The following is a 20880-nucleotide window of genomic DNA, read 5'->3' on the forward strand; positions in this document are numbered from 1 at the left end:
CTCACCAGTTATCTTGCTGCCTACTACTCCCTCACCAGTTATCTTGCTGCCAGCTACTCCCTCCCTCACCAGTTATCTTGCTGCCTGCTACTCCCTCACCAGTTATCTTGCTGCCTGCTACTCCCTCACCAGTTATCTTGCTGCCAGCTACTCCCTCACCAGTTATCTTGCTGCCTGCTACTCCCTCACCAGTTATCTTGCTGCCTGCTACTCCCTCCCTCACCAGTTATCTTGCTGCCTGCTACTCCCTCACCAGTTATCTTGCTGCCTGCTACTCCCTCACCAGTTATCTTGCTGCCTGCTACTTCCTCCCTCACCAGTTATCTTGCTGCCTGCTACTCCCTCACCAGTTATCTTGCTGCCTGCTACTCCCTCACCAGTTATCTTGCTGCCTGCTACTCCCTCACCAGTTATCTTGCTGCCTTCTACTCCCTCACCAGTTATCTTGCTGCCTGCTACTCCCTCACCAGTTATCTTGCTGCCTGCTACTTCCTCACCAGTTATCTTGCTGTCTGCTACTCTCTCACCAGTTATCTTGCTGCCTGCTACTTCCTCACCAGTTATCTTGCTGCCTGCTACTCCCTCTCTCACCAGTTATCTTGCTGCCTGCTACTCCCTCACCAGTTATCTTGCTGCCTGCTACTTCCTCACCAGTTATCTTGCTGCCTGCTACTTCCTCACCAGTTATCTTGCTGCCTGCTACTCCCTCTCTCACCAGTTATCTTGCTGCCTGCTACTCCCTCACCAGTTATCTTGCTGCCTGCTACTTCCTCACCAGTTATCTTGCTGACTGCTACTTCCTCACCAGTTATCTTGCTATCTGCTAATCTGCTTAACTTCACAAATTTTTCTTGTATAATAATATGTCATCTTCCGCCCCGCATGGTGAAAGCTATCTTAGATGAGATTATTCGGTAGTTTCTGGTTATCTTAGCGATTCTCAATAATCCTTATCCACTCTGCGAAATCTTTGTCCCCTTATATGTGGTTTTTTGAGAATAATTACAGGCTATTAATCTTTACTTTGAATGCCAAATTTCTTTCAAGAACCATCTGCAAATTTTTCTGAACGATATGGTTTTTCTTTTAAATTTGTAAGACCATGTTATCCTTTGCTTAAAATGAATCTAAAGAAATATTACTGGAACCATTCAAAAGAACCCAAAGTTGTCCATAATACATAAAAACACTGGGAAGTCACGTTCCAAGCCTGCACAGCACACCACGCGAGAGATATAGCAGCGAGTGCCGAGTAAGCGCGATGAAATGTCCGGCTGTTATAAACACAGAGGGACAGAGATGGCAAGGGAATGTACAAGCACAAACACAACACTCACCCTTGGAGAGACTGAGAGGGCCGTAGGAGTCGATGTGGAGGAAGTGGAGGTAGGGGTTACCCTCGAGAAGGACTCTGTAGTGAAGGTGGTGCTCGTCCCACACCAGCAACACTGCCTCGCCTGCCTGGCACGAGTGCACGCTGATCTTACCACGTTCTACCAGAGATGTCGCACTTCGGGTCTGGTACACGAGGGAAAAGAAAAAATGCATTATGGTCAGTAATCTGTCTTTTCTACCTTTTTCTTAATACAGTGTACACGTTTTGACCTCCATCAAGCCATGCCATGAGGCACGTGTCACGCACAACACTCACTAGTTTGTCTCTGAGTTCCTGGTTCTCCTGTTGCAACTTTCTCACGTCCTCATTCGCACTCAGGGAACCCAGTGGCGTTGTTAAGGTGGCACCGGCATCCGTGAAAGACATGGAGAGGTCAGTCGGCCGTTCCGTGGCTACCACGAAGCTCAGACGTTTTGCACGCAGGACCTCTCCTTCAAGACGAATGATGTCCTTTTGCAGCATCTCACATCGCTCCTGCAAAATTGAAGACATCATTTTGATTGGTTGGTTTGTGATAGCCTGGCCTCAGTACAGGTGCTAGTCACAAACTGTAATAAGGCACATAACCTAATAGTTATGTGCTACAGAAAATAAGAATGTGCTTCCTATCGGTGACTAAAGGAGAGCGAGATCTAGCTCTCTATGCCCCACCTCCTAGCTGTTCATAGCTGGTGCATTAACTGCCTCTCTCAATGTTAATGTTTCTATCATTTCTTTTTAAAATGTGAGTATGTGGGGAAAACACAATGGGGGATATCTAAGGATTGCATTAATGCTTATAGGGGCAAAGGAATGGCAAAACAAAGAATAAGACCTTGCTCTGAGCATTAGAGCAAGGTCTTATTCTTGGAGCTCAACTCTAGACATTGTGCCTTACCCAGAATCTGGGTATATAAGAAGCTGTACTATGCCTCTCAAGAACGTTGACATTCCTGCCAAAACACTAAGAAAATTCTGAGCTGCACCAGGCATTTTTTGTCTCATACTACCTAAAGTCATCCCTGTGATTTTAACGTCTATGCATCCTACAAATAGATTCCAATTATCTATTAGAATAAAAGAGGTAGATGATAAGTTTGTGTACCTTGTACACTTCATTCTCCCTGGCCAGGGCGGTTATAAGCTGGTCGGAAGACTCGGTGGCTGCGTGGTGCATCAATCTCCGCAACTTCTCGGTTTCATCGGTGAGGAGCTCCACTCTCAACCGCAAGTCTTCAATCACTCTCTCCTTGTCTTGGGTCACCGACTTTATGGCATCATTGAACACAATCTGAAGTGAAAAACAAACAGGTAAGGTAATCTTCTCCTTTTGTGAATACAGTACTCGTTTAAATGATCAATATTCCAATTCTCACTGCATATTACACCTCTCGCCCGTCACAATAACGCATCAATGTTACAGTACGTGCATATTACAATTGATAAATCAATCCAACCCTCAATCCTAAACCTATTAACCTATCAGTCTCACCTGCTTTTCGGCTTCTATTCTCCGTCTCTCCTCCTTCCTCATCTCCTGGTGCTTCTGCATCGCCTCCTCCTGTGCTTGAGCAAACTGTTCCTGGAGACTCAACTGCGTAGCCTCCAAGGCCGCCTCCTTCTCCTTTATCAGTTCCTCCCGCAGTCTGGCCAGTGCCGCCTCATGGGCCCCCAAGTCCAAGAACTCGCCTCGCTAAAAAGCGTAAAATATAGAATGATCAAGTCGACCCTTAACACTGCTTCAACGACTGTACCGTGCTTGTTAATTTGCAATGTTTTCGGGGCTCAATGTCTCTGTGGCCCAGTTCTCGATCAGACCTCTATTTGCTGTGCACAAATCTCCATACAAAATTTATTTTTAAGTTAGTTTAGTGAACTATTTTGTGTCCTGTGTATCATGATGTAGCACGTTCATATAGTTGAGCAGTCCACACAGCTTACTATTTTTGGAGACACTGACAAAAATTCCATCTTTACAGAGGCAACAACAAAGTGGATCAGGAAGTCGTCAACAGGAACCAGGAGGTATACAACACAGAACCCACCGAGGCATCTAAGGGAAGGAGGGTTACCAACATGACACAATAACAATGGACGGTATTATCGTCGACGAGGAGGAAATGCAGTTCCTGTAAAATCCCTTATGATGGAATTAGATGCAACGACGGCAAGACAGAAGACACACTGGAAGCCCTCAACTACCCACACATCTCACTAACGTGTTGCTCATATCAAATTCAGAATTCAAGAATAGGGAGTGAGCTAGGGAACGGTGATCATAAAGAAATCAGACTTAGCATAGAATGGAATAGATCTATAGGAGATATTCTGTTAAAGTGAAAAGATTTTTGGAAAGCTGATTTTAATAGCCTACAATTTTTTTGGGGGGTCAAATAGATTGGAAAGTCTTGGGCATAGGGGGTGGGCCGGTCTTGGAGCAAGACGTGAAGCCATCGATGGGTGATGTAAAAAAGGATTTCGATGTAGATTCAAAATATAACTTATTTAAAAAATATTCTAAGAGGAGCACAGTTACATACTATACTATACAAATTGAATAGATCGAATACCAATGACCCAAAATGGATAACAAAGGATCTGAAGAACCTTATAGGTAAAAAGAGAGAGTGGTACAAAAGGATTAAGAATGGGGAAGTCAGTTTAGAACAAGAATTCGTACAGCTGGTTAGAAATGTTAAAAAAAAAGATAGGGAAAGCAAAAAGAAACTATGAAGTTCGCATAGCAGGGCAAGCAAAGACAAATCCTAAAGGTTTTTTTCAGTTATATCGAACAAAGATTAGGGAAAGGATAGGTCCATTAAAAACTGAGACAGGTCAGATAACAGATAATGACGAAGAGATGAGTAGCATTTTTATTAAATATTTTATCTCTGTATTTACTAAAGAGGAACTTAACACTATGCCTTCAGCTGAACAAGCCTATGTTGGCGGGGACGAGGACAGGTTGACTAGTTTAGCAGTTAACAGGGAGGGTGTTATTAAATAAATAGGGAAAATCAAACCAAACAAATCCCCAGGGCCGGATGAAGTGTTTGCCAGGGTGCTTAAAGAATGCAAAGACGAGCTTTCCGAGCCACTGTCTACCATGTTTAATAAATCAATAGAGTCAGGCAGAGTGCCAGAGTCATGGAAGGTTGCTAAATGGGGTACCAATTTTTATGAAAGGAGATAGATCATTTACGTCAAACTATCGGCCAATTAGCCTAACGTCTATTGTGGGAAAGTTACTTGAATCGATAATTGCAAATACCATTCGTCTTCATCTTGAAAAACATAAATTAATAAATGATTCATAATATGGGTTTACAAATGGTCGTTTATGTTTAACAAATTTGCTATCATTTTACTCCAGCATAGTTGAGGCAGTTGGTGCTGCTTAGAGTGGATGCTAGTGCTCTCTAGAGTGGAGTACTGCTGCACAATGACAGCCCCCTTTCATAGCTGGAGAAATTGCTGACCTGAAGAGTGTGCAGAGATCCCTTACTGCTAGAATCCACTCAGTAAAACATCTAAACTACTGGGACCGACTAAAGAGCCTAAATCTGCATTCTCTTGAGCGCAGGCGGGAGAGATACATAGTAATTTACACAGGGAAAATATTAGAGGGGCTGGTCCCAAACCTGCACACAAAAATAACATCACAGGAGACCAGAATGACCAGAACGGGGGTATTCTGCACATGGCAGGATGTGCAGAATACCCCCGTTGAAGAGCAGAGGTGCAACGGGTACTCTGAGAGAGAACTCTGATCAACTTCAGAGGCCCGACACTGTTCAACACGCTTCCGCTACACATAAGGGACATAACTGGCTGACCCCTCACAGTGTTCAAGAGAGAAATGAATAAACACCTCCAAAGGATACCTGATCAACCAAGCTGTGATTCATATGTAAGGCTGCGAGCAGCCGCATCCAACAGCCTGGTTGACCAGTCCAGCAACCAGGAGGCCTGGTCGATGACCAAGCCGCAGGGTCGCTAAGCCCCGAAAACACCTCAAGGTAACCTCAAGGTAAGGTGGTGAAATTTATGATGTAGTGTACCTTGACTTTAGCAAAGCCTTTGATACAGTGCCTCATAAAAGACTGATTAAAAAGATAGAGACTCATGGAATTGGGGGTGCTATATTAAGTTGGATTAGGGAATGGCTATACCAGAGGAAACAGTTAATATAAATGGGGTCAAGTCAGAGTGGGAAAATGTTGTAAGTGGCGTGCCTCAAGGCTCTATCCTGGGGACCTCTGTTATTCATAACATATATAAATGACTTAGAATCAGGTTTGAGCAGCAATATTTGCAAATTTGTTGATGATACAAAAATTAGGAGGGAAATAAACATGAAAACAGACTCTGTCACTTCAAGACGATCTAAATAGAGTTTTGAAATGGTCAAAAGCTTGACAGATGCAGTTTAATGCTGATAATGTAAAGTTTTAAGAATGGATAATGATGATATAATTACAAGATACGAGCTAGATGGTGTTAAGATTGCAAAGTCGGATTGCGAAAGGGATCTGGGAGTTATGATTAGTAAGAATTTAAAACTAAAAAATCAATGTATAAATGTTCGTAATAAGGCAAATAGGACACTGGGATTTATTAATCGAAGCGTTAGTAACAAGACACCTGGTGTGGTTCAGCTATATCTTGCCCCATTTAGATTATTCAGTTAAATTTTGGTCGCCGTACTATAGAATGGATATAAATTCACTTGAACACATCCAGCGTAGGATGACTAAGTTAATCACAGAAATTAGAAACATGTCATATGAAGAAAGTTTGACAAAGCTTAAATTACATTTGTTGGAAAGGCGAAGAGTTAGAGGTGACATGATAGAGGTGTATAAGTGGATGAATGGACATAACAAAGAGGATATTAGTAGGGTGTTAAAAGTATCAACACAAGACGAAACAATGGGAATAAATTGGTTAAGTTTAGATTTAGGAAAGACTTGGGTAAATACTGGTTCGGTTTTGTTGATTTGCGGAACCAATTACCGCGTAACGTGGTGGAGGTGGGGTCCCTCGATTGTTTCAAGGATGGGTTGGACATGTATATGAGTGGGATTGGGTGGTTATAAATAGGAGCTGCCTCGTATGAGCCAATAGGAGCTGCCTCGTATGGGCCAATAGGAGCTGCCTCGTATGGGCCAATAGGAGCTGCCTCTTATGGGCCAATAGACCTTCTGCAGTTACCTTCATTCTTATGTTGTTAAGTGCCAGCAACTATAAACAAAACCAACCTCAAACTTTTCTAGTGATGTTTCTGAGGGAGACTTGTCCATGCTGGCTGTCGTCATCATCCTGAACCGTGAGCGCAGGCCCTCCAGCTCCATCTTGTACTGTTGACGAACACGCTCCACATTGGAGTCCCGTTCTTCTCTCCAACGACTATCCTATATATCAAAATGTCAGAGTACAGTACAGTAATTGCTTTTTCAGCATAGGGGAAATATAGCAAATGAATAAATTAATGGATAAATACAAGAATTGGTTTAGGAATAATATAATTCTATATATTAATTAAGGTTCCAGCCTGGTCTCCCCCTTTCCAACTGGCTCCTAACCTAACTTAATCATACTGTTCTTATATAGTCACACCTCACTGAACCATTGTCTAAGCCCACCCAACCTAGCCCAACCTAACACACATGAAAAGAATAACGGTGTCAAACTGAGTGAATACACACGGCTAGCTTAGGAGCAATACAGCATACTTTAGGGATAAATACGCAGGAACATGTGCAGAACAAACGACAACTACAGTGCCAGTACGCACAGCTAATGAACAAAATAACAAATAACATAACTAGTGCCAATCTAAGTAACTACAGTATTTAAAGATGTATAGTGCATATATAGAGAACACTGTCTATACAAATAATTAATCCTTAAATAAACAACTACATTTCAAACCACAGTGCCTATATACACAACACAGCCTTCCTCTTATAGCCAGTATAAACAACCATAGAGCCTGTAAATAACCACACACACACACACACAACACAGAACCCGCCAAACACACACCGAAACTACAACGTTGGTACAACGTTCGAGCAAGTTTTAACACTTCCTAACCAGTTATAACAACCAATATAGCAAGTTGTAACAACGTTCTAATACGTCATAAACACGTTAAGCCAAGATGTAACAACTTTACTACAAGTTATAACAAGCGGAAAATAGAGACAGTTTCGGTTTGTGTTTCCAGGGAAAGGCCTTTTATTGGAACATGCGCGAGAGGCAACGTACAATCTCGGCCACCTTGGTGGCCAGTTCCGCCTGCTTGTCCTGCTCCCACTGGTGTTGGCATTGAGCGAGATGGGTGTTGTGCTTCTCGGTGAGGTCCTTGTGCTGCTGCTCCACCACCTCCCGCCACTCCACCACCAGTTTGGTGCGGACCTCCTCGCACGCTGCCTGGATGGCCTCCTCTTTCTCCTTTAGCAGTCTGCAAACATGAAATATGAGGGTTAAGCATTTAGACAGTCATTTCCCACGGCTTGAAAATTGAGAACATTTTTACGTTCAATAAAATCAACTCTTGGTTAATGCTCATTGCGAGTTATCCATTCCAAATAATATTCTTCAACATACAAAAACCCCTAAGCTGTAAGAAGAAAATTATTCATTGCCGAATGCAACTTTATAATCATTTGCCAGTAAACTCCTCCAGTGTTTCAAAATAAAATTTCTCTTTCTTGCAATATTTCTGTTGTTGTTCATCATTCCTTTTATCTTTCAGTCCCTCATTAATTCTTGTAACAGTTCACACAGTCGCATGAACCTGTCATTATTTCTTTTTCTGGCCTGGGGTCATGTTTTGGGGCTGTAAATGTGAAGCTATTTTAGCAGGTTCCAGAACTTTGGTAATTTTTTTTTTAGCAGGAAGACATTTTGAAGAGCTTAGCACCATTTTGGAGAGCAAATGCATGCGATTCTCATGGCACGATACAGCAGCGGACATAGGAGGTCACCAATATGCTAGCCCGTTTATCCTTCTGGCCCACGCCAATGTAATCACGACAAACTCACTTATGATAAAGCAAATTGTTTTCTATGCCAAACCAGTTTATTTAGTCTCGGACCACATTTTTCAAGATTAACCTACATGTTCACCACACAAGGGAGTAACCTACTTGCTCGTCTCACGCAATCCACCTGCTCGTCCCATGAAATCCACCTGCTCGTCCCATGAAATCCACCTGCTTGTCTCATGCAACCCACCTGCTCGTCCCACACAACCCACCTGCTCGTGCCACACAACCCACCTGCTGGTCCCACACAACCCACCTGCTCGTGCCACACAACCAACCTGCTCGTCCCACACAACCCACCTGGTCGTCCCACACAACCCACCTGCTCGTCCCACACAACCCACCTGCTCGTGCCACACAACCCACCTGCTCGTGCCACAACAACCCACCTGCTCGTCCCACAACAACCCACCTGCTCGTCCCACAACAACCCACCTGCTCGTCCCACAACAACAACCCACCTGGTCGTCCCACAACAACAACCCACCTGGTCGTCCCACAACAACAACCCACCTGGTCGTCCCACGACAACAACCCACCTGGTCGTCCCACAACAACCCACCTGCTCGTCCCACAACAACCCACCTGCTCGTCCCACAACAACAACCCACCTGCTCGTCCCACAACAACAACCCACCTGGTCGTCCCACAACAACAACCCACCTGGTCGTCCCACGACAACAACCCACCTGGTCGTCCCACAACAACCCACCTGCTCGTCCCACAACAACCCACCTGCTCGTCCCACAACAACAACCCACCTGGTCGTCCCACAACAACAACCCACCTGTTAACCTGAAGCTGGTGCTCCTGAACCAGCTGTTCTCGCAATGTCTCGAGTGCCTTCTTCTCCCTCTCGGTGAAGCTCACCTCCAAGATCTGCACTATCTTATCTTTCTCCTCCTGGATGTGCATCTCAAAGCGGCTCTGGAAGCTCTTCTCCAGCTCACTGCGCTCCTGCTTGGCGTCCTCCAGAGCTTCTTCCAGGTCGTGTAATTTCTGAGGAAATAAATGTGCATCGTTGAGTGTTTATGGTAGCAGTGTGACGATGCTGGAAACTATTTATACCTTTCTATTGGTGTCTATTGGTGTCCTCGCGCCTGTCCCACCTGTCAGTGTCCTCGCGCCTGTCCCACCTGTCAGTGTCCTCGCGCTTGTCCCACCTGTCAGTGTCCTCGCGCTTGTCCCACCTGTCAGTGTCCTCGCGCCTGTCCCACCTGTCAGTGTCCTCGCGCTTGTCCCACCTGTCAGTGTCCTCGCGCTTGTCCCACCTGTCAGTGTCCTCGCGCTTGTCCCACCTGTCAGTGTCCTCGCGCCTGTCCCACCTGTCAGTGTCCTCGCGCCTGTCCCACCTGTCAGTGTCCTCGCGCCTGTCCCACCTGTCAGTGTCCTCGCGCTTGTCCCACCTGTCAGTGTCCTCGCGCTTGTCCCACCTGTCAGTGTCCTCGCGCTTGTCCCACCTGTCAGTGTCCTCGCGCCTGTCCCACCTGTCAGTGTCCTCGCGCCTGTCCCACCTGTCAGTGTCCTCGCGCTTGTCCCACCTGTCAGTGTCCTCGCGCTTGTCCCACCTGTCAGTGTCCTCGCGCTTCCCCACCTGTCAGTGTCCTCGCGCTTGTCCCACCTGTCAGTGTCCTAGCCCTACCCCACCTGTCAATGTCCTCGCACCTTCCCCACCTGTCAGTGACCTCGCACCTTCCCCACCTGTCAGTGACCTCGCACCTTCCCCACCTGTCAGTGACCTCGCACCTGCCCCACCTGTCAGTGACCTCGCACCTTTCCCACCTGTCAGTGTCCTCGCACCTTCCCCACCTGTCAGTGACCTCGCACCTTCCCCACCTGTCAGTGACCTTGCACCTTCCCCACCTGTCAGTGACCTCGCACCTTCCCCACCTGTCAGTGACCTCGCACCTTCCCCACCTGTCAGTGACCTCGCACCTTCCCCACCTGTCAGTGACCTCGCACCTTCCCCACCTGTCAGTGACCTCGCCCTACCCCACCTGTCAGTGACCTCGCCCTACCCCACCTGTCAGTGTCCTCGCACCTTCCCCACCTGTCAGTATCCTCGCACCTTCCCCACCTGTCAGTGTCCTCGCATCTTCCCCACCTGTCAGTGTCCTCACACCTGCCCCACCTGTCAGTGTCCTCGCCCTGCCCCACCTGTCAGTGTCCTCACGCTTCCCCACCTGTCAGTGTCCTCGCACCTTCCCCACCTGTCAGTGTCCTCGCACCTTCCCCACCTGTCAGTGTCCTCGCACCTTCCCCACCTGTCAGTGTCCTCGCACCTTCCCCACCTGTCAGTGTCCTCGCACCTTCCCCACCTGTCAGTGTCCTCGCACCTTCCCCACCTGTCAGTGTCCTTGCACCTGCCCCATCTGTCAGTGTCCTCGCACCTTCCCCACCTGTCAGTGTAATCGCACCTTCCCCACCTGTCGGTGTCCTCGCACCTGCCCCACCTGTCGGTGTCCTTGCACCTTCCCCACCTGTCGGTGTCCTTGCACCTTCCCCACCTGTCAGTGTCCTCGCACCTTCCCCACCTGTCAGTGTCCTCACACCTTCCCCACCTGTCAGTGTCCTCGCACCTGCCCCACCTGTCAGTGTCCTCGCACCTTCCCCACCTGTCAGTGGCCTCGCACCTTCCCCACCTGTCAGTGACCTCACACCTTCCCCACCTGTCAGTGACCTCGCACCTTCCCCACCTGTCAGTGACCTCGCACCTTCCCCACCTGTCAGTGACCTCGCACCTTCCCCACCTGTCAGTGACCTCGCACCTTCCCCACCTGTCAGTGACCTCGCACCTTCCCCACCTGTCAGTGACCTCGCACCTTCCCCACCTGTCAGTGACCTCGCACCTTCCCCACCTGTCAGTGACCTCGCACCTTCCCCACCTGTCAGTGACCTCGCCCTACCCCACCTGTCAGTGACCTCGCCCTACCCCACCTGTCAGTGTCCTCGCACCTTCCCCCACCTGTCAGTGTCCTCGCACCTTCCCCACCTGTCAGTGTCCTCGCATCTTCCCCACCTGTCAGTGTCCTCGCCCTGCCCCACCTGTCAGTGTCCTCACGCTTCCCCACCTGTCAGTGTCCTCGCACCTTCCCCACCTGTCAGTGTCCTCGCACCTTCCCCACCTGTCAGTGTCCTTGCACCTTCCCCACCTGTCAGTGTCCTCGCACCTTCCCCACCTGTCAGTGTCCTCGCACCTTCCCCACCTGTCAGTGTCCTCACACCTTCCCCACCTGTCAGTGTCCTCACACCTTCCCCACCTGTCAGTGTCCTCACCCTGCCCCACCTGTCAGTGTCCTTGCACCTTCCCCACCTGTCAGTGTCCTTGCACCTTCCCCACCTGTCAGTGTCCTCGCACCTTCCCCACCTGTCGGTGTCCTTGCACCTTCCCCACCTGTCAGTGTCCTCGCACCTTCCCCACCTGTCAGTGTCCTTGCACCTGCCCCACCTGTCAGTGTCCTCGCACCTTCCCCACCTGTCAGTGTCCTCGCACCTTCCCCACCTGTCGGTGTCCTTGCACCTGCCCCACCTGTCGGTGTCCTTGCACCTTCCCCACCTGTCGGTGTCCTTGCACCTTCCCCACCTGTCAGTGTCCTCGCACCTTCCCCACCTGTCAGTGTCCTCGCACCTTCCCCACCTGTCAGTGTCCTCGCACCTTCCCCACCTGTCAGTGTCCTCACACCTTCCCCACCTGTCAGTGACCTCGCACCTTCCCCACCTGTCAGTGACCTCGCACCTTCCCCACCTGTCAGTGTCCTCGCACCTTCCCCATCTGTCAGTGTCCTCACACCTTCCCCACATGTCAGTGTCCTCGCACCTGCCCCACCTGTCAGTGTCCTCGCACCTTCCCCACCTGTCAGTGTCCTCGCACCTTCCCCACCAGTCAGTGTCCTCACACCTTCCCCACCTGTCAGTGTCCTCGCACCTTCCCCACCTGTCAGTGTCCTCGCACCTTCCCCACCTGTCAGTGTCCTCACACCTTCCCCACCTGTCAGTGTCCTCACACCTTCCCCACCTGTCAGTGTCCTCGCCCTGCCCCACCTGTCAAGTGTCCTCGCACCTTCCCCACCTGTCAGTGACCTCGCCCTACCCCACCTGTCAGTGTCCTTGCACCTTCCCCACCTGTCAGTGTCCTCGCCCTACCCCACCTGTCAGTGTCCTTGCACCTTCCCCACCTGTCGGTGTCCTTGCACCTTCCCCACCTGTCAGTGTCCTCGCACCTTCCCCACCTGTCAGTGTCCTCGCACCTGCCCCACCTGTCAGTGTCTTCGCACCTTCCCCACCTGTCAGTGTCCTCGCACCTGCCCCACCTGTCAGTGTCCTCGCACCTTCCCCACCTGTCAGTGTCCTCGCCCTACCCCACCTGTCGGTAGAGCTGTCAGAATACCTGTCTATGCCAAAATCCACCGGTTGAAGTACTCATCCATTTATCCCAACATCCATCTGTCGGAATATTCATCTATCCAGACAAATGGATCTAACAGCATTCTCATGCTCAGAAGACAAAGTTTTGCATATATATATGAAAAGCTGTATGCAAAAACTATAGGCAACTTCTATATCCTAAGTAAGTCCTTTCAGTTGCATATATACACTGCATCCAGCTCTTAACCCTTAACCCTCTCGAGCTCAAATCTCCTTGGTGCGCGTTGCTCCACATTTTGTGAATTATTGTTAGTCAAAATACATAATAATTATAGCCCACATTGTTACAGTTTGTAAACAGAATGTTGTGACACAGAGGAGTGGGTTACCTGATTAAGGGACGTGATCTCCTCCTGCCAAAGTTTGTAAACAGAATGTTGTGACACAGAGGAATGGGTTACCTGAGTAAGTGACGTGATCTCCTCCTGCCGAGATGTGTCGTCGCCTCTCCAACGCTCCTTCAGGGAATCCATTTCCAGCTCGTGCTCCAGGGTCAGCCGCTTCACAGCCTCCACTTTCTCCTCTATCAACATTCTTTTTGCCTCCTCAAACTCCACAGTCGTTTGCTGCGGCACACACACACACAATTACCAAAAATACACAAGATCAAAGTAAGAATACATCCTTTGTCACCAATTCCATTGAGAGAGTGGTCTGTGTCATATTATCCCAAGGCACTGCAAGTTTCCTTCGGATAATCTAACATCTCCTTGCATTAACCCCCAGAGGCCAGTAAATTGTGCCCCACACGCCCCTGCTTCGCCCCCTCACCGACCAAAATGAATGCAGTACTCTAAAGTGTACGTCGCAACACAGTACTCTAAAGTGTACGTCGCAACACAGTACTCTAAAGTGTACGTCGCAACACAGTACTCTAAAGTGTACGTCGCAACACAGTACTCTACAGTGCACGTCGCAACACAGTACTCTACAGTGCACGTCGCAACACAGTACTCTACAGTGCATGTCGCAACACAGTACTCTACAGTGCATGTCGCAACACAGTACTCTACAGCATACGTCGCAACACAGTACTCTACAGTGTACGTCGCAACACAGTACTCTACAGTGCACGTCGCAACACAGTACTCTACAGTGTACGTCGCAACACAGTACTCTACAGTGTACGTCGCAACACAGTACTCTACAGTGTACGTCGCAACACAGTACTCTACAGTGTACGTCGCAACACAGTACTCTACAGTGTACGTCGCAACACAGTACTCTACAGTGTACGTCGCAACACAGTACTCTACAGTGTACGTCGCAACACAGTACTCTACAGTGCATGTCGCAACACAGTACTCTACAGTGCATGTCGCAACAGAGTACTCTACAGTGCATGTCGCAACACAGTACTCTACAGTGCATGTCGCAACACAGTACACTACAGTGTACGTCGCAACACAGTACTCTACAGTGCATGTCGCAACACAGTACTCTACAGTGTACGTCGCAACACAGTACTCTACAGTGCATGTCGCAACACAGTACTCTACTGTGTACGTCGCAACACAGTACTCTACAGTGCATGTCGCAACACAGTACTCTACAGTGCACGTCGCAACACAGTACTCTACAGTGCATGTCGCAACACAGTACTCTACAGTGCACGTCGCAACATAGTACTCTACAGTGCACGTCGCAACACAGTACTCTAAAGTGTACGTCGCAACACAGTACTCTACAGTGTACGTCGCAACACAGTAGTCTACAGTGCATGTCGCAACACAGTACTCTACAGTGCATGTCGCAACACAGTACTCTACAGTGTACGTCGCAACACAGTACTCTACAGTGCATGTCGCAACACAGTACTCTACAGTGTACGTCGCAACACAGTACTCTACAGTGCATGTCGCAACACAGTACTCTACAGTGCATGTCGCAACACAGTACTCTACAGTGTACGTCGCAACACAGTACTCTACAGTGCACTTCGCAACACAGTACTCTAAAGTGTACGTCGCAACACAGTACTCTACAGTGTACGTCGCAACACAGTACTCTACAGTGCATGTCGCAACACAGTACTCTACAGTGTATGTCGCAACACAGTACTCTACAGCATACGTCGCAACACAGTACTCTACAGTGCATGTCGCAACACAGTACTCTACAGTGTACGTCGCAACACAGTACTCTACAGTGTACGTCGCAACACAGTACTCTACAGTGCATGTCGCAACACAGTACTCTACAGTGCATGTCGCAACACAGTACTCTACAGCATACGTCACAACACAGTACTCTACAGTGTACGTCGCAACACAGTACTCTACAGTGCATGTCGCAACACAGTACTCTACAGCATACGTCACAACACAGTACTCTACAGTGTACGTCGCAACACAGTACTCTACAGTGTACGTCGCAACACAGTACTCTACAGTGCACGTCGCAACACAGTACTCTACAGTGTACGTCGCAACACAGTACTCTACAGTGCATGTCGCAACACAGTACTCTACAGCATACGTCGCAACACAGTACTCTACAGTGTACGTCGCAACACAGTACTCTACAGTGCACGTCGCAACACAGTACTCTACAGCATACGTCGCAACACAGTACTCTACAGTGTACGTCGCAACACAGTACTCTACAGTGTACGTCGCAACACAGTACTCTACAGTGTACGTCGCAACACAGTACTCTACAGTGTATGCCGCAACACAGTACTCTACAGTGCATGTCGCAACACAGTACTCTACAGCATACGTCGCAACACAGTACTCTACAGTGCACGTCGCAACACAGTACTCTACAGCATACGTCGCAACACAGTACTCTACAGTGTACGTCGCAACACAGTACTCTACAGTGTACGTCACAACACAGTACTCTACAGTGTACGTCGCAACACAGTACTCTACAGTGTACGTCGCAACACAGTACTCTACAGTGTACGTCGCAACACAGTACTCTACAGTGTACGTCGCAACACAGTACTCTACAGTGTACGCCGCAACACAGTACTCTACAGTGCATGTCGCAACACAGTACTCTACAGCATACGTCACAACACAGTACTCTACAGTGTACGTCGCAACACAGTACTCTACTGTGTATGCCGCAACACACCCAGTTCTCTTGATTTTCCTACTTCGTGAAAAATAAATCTTTTTCCTAACCAGAAACGTATGAACCCAAGCAACCCACTTAACCCATCGAGCCCCATGCAACAAGAAATATTATGGTTCTTTAATTTTTACCAATACAGTACATCAAACTAGTATATTAAAAAAAAATTATATACATTGCATCAAGTAAGGGGATTGGTTGTACAATAAACATCCCTCTATTCTACCTTTGTTCCCTCCCATTTTGCATTAGAATCATATATCATCAGACACCATCGAACACCAGCATTTCTGGTGGGGGGGGGGGGGGGGGAAGGGGAGCACACTACCTGCAAGTTCTCTTGCTGACGATGAAGCTGCTCCTGGTACACCTCAATCTCACGCTGGGCATCGTTCAGCTTGTGGGCCTGCAGGTCTAGTGTTCCCCGCAACTGTTCCTGAAGCCTCTCTTCATCTGCGCGAGCCAACTTCACGGCCTCGCTCACTGCAGCACTTTGATCGGCTGATGTTTGTACCTGAATCTACACGCAAGAGCCTCTTGTTACTTAGCTGATTGATCAATACCAAATTTCTCATAATAATGAGGTCAGTGGCACCATATAAACACAATACTCATGAATAATGAGACTGAACGACAGTCTAACCTATGCCCCCTGATGACCTCAACGGCACTACTACAAGCTGGACATGACCCAGGCACCCACCTGTAGCAGGAGGTCCAAGATTCGAGACGAGAGTTCGGAGATATAGTTGAGGTACGACTTCCCTTCGTCATGAACCTGCAAATATAACCGGCATGTGAATTGCAAAATCGTAGGAGTAAATGAATCATTATTTCCCGAATTCATCAGCGACAGAAAATTTTAGATCAAAACGTATATTGCTTAAAGTTTTCAAAATAATGCAAAGTCACAAACAAAAGTGTTTGGAGTCTAAAAGTATATAACTAGTGTTAAAAACAAAAATGAAAATATCTTTAGATGTGAATACGAGAGGGTTTTGAGCTCATTGTGAGTCATAGCACCACTAATGGCATTCTTCCATTCTAATTTATGCTCTCTATCCAGTATTCTCCCTATCAAAGAAGTGTTCATCCATCTTGGTTATCTTGAGAAGATATCGGGGCTTAGCGTCCTCACGGCCCGGTCCTCGACCAGGCTTCCATTTTGTTACACACACACCCCAGGAAGCAGCCCGTAGCAGCTGTCTAACTCCCAGGGTACCTATTTACTGCTAAGAGAACAGGGCATCAAGGTGAAAGAAACTCTGCCTATTTGTTTCCGCCTCCACCGGGGATCAAACCCGGAACCTCAGGACTATGAATCCAAAGCATTATCCACTCAGTCGTCAGGCCCCCACTTGTTAGTAAGCCTCCATACTAACACTCGGGCCGCTGCTCGTCCAGCACACTTCCATAACAGTCTCCAGTGGGTTTTTATCAAATGCGTTTCGTAAGTCCTGATCACTGATGTCTACTCTACCATCACTTGGTTATCCATGACACCGGCCCTAAATCTTGGTAACAATTTCATAAAACTACAAACATTTCATACACAATATTGCTGAAACTAAAGTGAATGTTTATTATTTTGCTATTTAATTGGGGATATTCCATACATCTATATTCTAGTGATTTGGCTCGGTTGGTTAATAATACGAGTTTATAGCTCAACTTAACTAGTCATCTTTTTATAAATGGGACAATGCTGGCTATTTTCTAAGTGTCAAGTAATTTTCCTGTTAATGGTGTTGACAATAACAACATTACACGGGTGACAATGAACGTGACATATTGTACTGTACAATCTGAAACGCCACAATATTCAAGCAGAGCTGTAAGAGGAAGTATTATAGGGCTCCCACCATCACCAACGCACCTTTCCCCGCAGAGATGCCAGTTCAGTCTTGAGGCTCAGCACTTCGTCCTGACAACTCAGAGATGCCAATGCACAGAGCCGTAGACGTAGTCTCTCCGCTTCTTCCTTGGCTTCGCTCAGATCGCTCTGAACAAAATAAAAAGAAGAAGAATTCAGAAGCCAACGATGGTTACCCAACCAACACAAGCTTCCTGTTCTGCGGAAAAAGCATCCGAACACGTACCGTAGTGACTACTGCACATTACACCAATCACATGACCAGGTCAATTTCAATTAAGTTACATTATAAAAAAGTAACTAATACCAACTCATTTGGGATATATTGATTAAATGATATGTTAAGGATGAAGTAGTATTTTCAAGTTCTTTCTTTAGGAATCTCTAGCTATCCTCCTCTTGGGGGACATGCAGCAGCCCTGACCACATAAATGTTTGTATAAACCAGCCTTTACTGTATGGTGGTGTATTAGAAATCTACACAAACCAGGCTTTACTGTATTGTAGTGTATTAGAAATCTACACTGTTGCAGTAATATCGTGCTTAAGCAGAAGATCCTGCCTCTTCACTTTACCACCTATTCACCAACGTATCCGCATGCTCCAACGCAAGGAATCAACGTCAACAACAATAAGTGCTCTGAAGCCTCAGTGTCTAGACAGGACCCCCATCCCCCTCTCCACCCTCTAGTACCCAAGACGCCTGGACACCTGCTGTCTGGGCAGAGACCCAGCGCCACTAACTGCTTGTTTAATTGCCTGAATAATGGTTACCCACGACATCAGCGCCATCTATGCTGGACTGGCCTGCATATATATAAGGAGCTCAGCGACGTACAGTCCTCTACGGGGGGAGACATCTCCCGTCACGCAGGGTGCAGTCGCACCTCCACAGATCTCCAGTATCAGCTAATGATGCTGGTAATGGCTCAAAAGGGCCTCCACTTACGGACTATTCATGCCTGTGCTACCTTTTGGGTGGCTTAATCTTCATCAATCAATCAATCAATCATCCAGTCCTCAGAATACACTTCGTGCTTTCAGCAGTAACATATACTGTAGCCTTCCCAGGAGACAGTAGATGCATACAGCTTTTGTATATTATATTAATTTGCACATTTCCTTTGCTTAACGTAAAAACTCACCCGTGTTTATATTTCTTTTATATTTGATATTGTGTTATTGCCAAGTGGATAAGGGGCTTTGTTTTGTTAAAGTCATTTTTGTTATATTAAAAGTTTTAAGTGTATTCTCTTTGTGTTACCCGCAGCTCTCACACAGTAGTGGCCACAAGCCGTCTTATTTACTTGATTTGACTTGATTTTTTATTTAATGTAATTGGCACAACACCAGTCAGAATAGCCGCTGCTATATTTTTCAGATTAACGTCACAACACAAACCAGGCTTTACTGTACTGTGTAGTATTAGAAATCTACACAACCAGGAGTTACTGTAAGGTGTTGTATTAGAGATCTACACAAACAAAGTTTTTATGTAAAATGCCGTATTATAAATCCAGACGAAAACCCGGTGTAACTGTACAGGGTTGTAAAAGCACAGGTGATAATAGTTCAATGCCACTTAGTTAGTCAGCAACTACATACATTGAAGGAACATACACGCACAGGAAGATTGTGAACAGTCTTTTTGATTATTTCACCATCCACGTATTTAAAAGCAATTCTGAAGTTGGAAAGAGTAGCATAGGCTCCTTGCACGATGTTCTCTATGTGGTCCACTGTGACTCAGATCACAGTGGACTATATAAAGAACATTATATGAGGAGGTTATGCTGCACTTTCAAACATTACAATTGCTTTTAAAAACTGTACGTGGTTTGTGAAATATTACAGAAATCGTTCACGATCTCTACGAGATCAAAATAGGAGTATGAAGCACACGGATGGTGCCCACATCTCAAGAAGCACATCAATAGACAGGAAACGGTACAAAGACATGCAACTAAATGGCTTCCGGAACTGAAAAACGTGAGCTACGAGGAGAGGTTAGAGGTGTTAAATATACCACAGCTAGAAAATAGAAGAAAAAAGGGGTGAGGTGATCACTATGCACAAAATAGTAACAGGAATCAACAAACAATGATTGACAAGACCTGTAAATTGAAGAACAAGAGGTCAAAGTATTCAAGACAAGGAAACAAAACTGCCAATGTTAGAAAGTTCACTTTAGCAAACAGAGTGGTAGATGGTTGAAACAAGTGAGAACGTGGCTGATGCCAAAACCGGCAGTATGTAGTTTCAAAGAGTCAAGAAAGAGTACTGGGAACACGAGACACCACAAGCGCATCTCGCATCCTGTAACTACACTTGGGTAATTCAAAAATTCTGCATACTTTGTATTATGTGTAAGTAAAGATTCTCAGAGACAGATTAGCAATACATTGACAGTACTAGCAATAAAACTACTGCAATTAGCCTACTAGCAACATACTTCATAAAACTCTACAAGTAAAAATATAACAACAAATTGCACAAACACACTTGAAAACAAAGCTAGTCGATAACCAGAAGCATTTAGTTTGAAGAGTGAGTTAGTATACTGTATATTATTGGAGGAGCAGGTGCACTGGACCATTGATACAATGGAACCATCATACCCAATGGAACCATCATACCAATTATAACCAATAATATTATTACAATTATAACAATTATAACTAGGTATTACAGGGTCATATCACTAACGGTTAATATAGGACATGATAGGTCTAGCATTTCAAGACACAACTGTGAAAGCTTTGTACACCCGCCGCCCATCACAGGTCGACGCCGCTTGGCACTACAAGCAACACACTACACATAATGGGTCACAGGCGGCTGGTAAGGGTGTCAAGGTCAACTTGGACCAACAGATCTGCTGCTAAATCAACTCCATTCTAAGTCCAGTACTTACCAATGTAGCCAAAAATGACTGTGAATAGCAAGTCTAAAAATATATCCAGTATATATATATACAGTATCTCCTAACCCTATTTACAGATGCTGAGAATAAAACACAATGTCATTGATAACAAATAACCCAATCCACACAAACTAAATGAAATGAA

General features: G+C 46.7%; 1 protein-coding gene across 2 annotated transcripts in view; it reads right to left on the reverse strand.

Moving 5' to 3' along the window:
* Positions 1-20880, reverse strand: part of Atg17 (autophagy-related 17) — a 118363-nt gene that overhangs the window by 57097 nt on the left and 40386 nt on the right. For both annotated transcript variants that reach the window (XM_069337742.1, XM_069337734.1), the window contains exons 18-28: positions 17816-17941; positions 16643-16717; positions 16268-16459; positions 13257-13421; positions 9218-9429; positions 7649-7844; positions 6637-6789; positions 2868-3068; positions 2481-2666; positions 1652-1870; positions 1338-1518 (exon numbers count right to left, since the gene is read on the reverse strand). In XM_069337742.1, the coding sequence (XP_069193843.1) occupies positions 1338-1518; positions 1652-1870; positions 2481-2666; positions 2868-3068; positions 6637-6789; positions 7649-7844; positions 9218-9429; positions 13257-13421; positions 16268-16459; positions 16643-16717; positions 17816-17941 (1906 nt within the window). The remainder of the gene's footprint in view (positions 1-1337; positions 1519-1651; positions 1871-2480; positions 2667-2867; positions 3069-6636; positions 6790-7648; positions 7845-9217; positions 9430-13256; positions 13422-16267; positions 16460-16642; positions 16718-17815; positions 17942-20880) is intronic.

Source organism: Procambarus clarkii, chromosome 5, assembly GCF_040958095.1.
Source record: "Procambarus clarkii isolate CNS0578487 chromosome 5, FALCON_Pclarkii_2.0, whole genome shotgun sequence".
Lineage (NCBI taxonomy): Eukaryota > Metazoa > Arthropoda > Malacostraca > Decapoda > Cambaridae > Procambarus > Procambarus clarkii.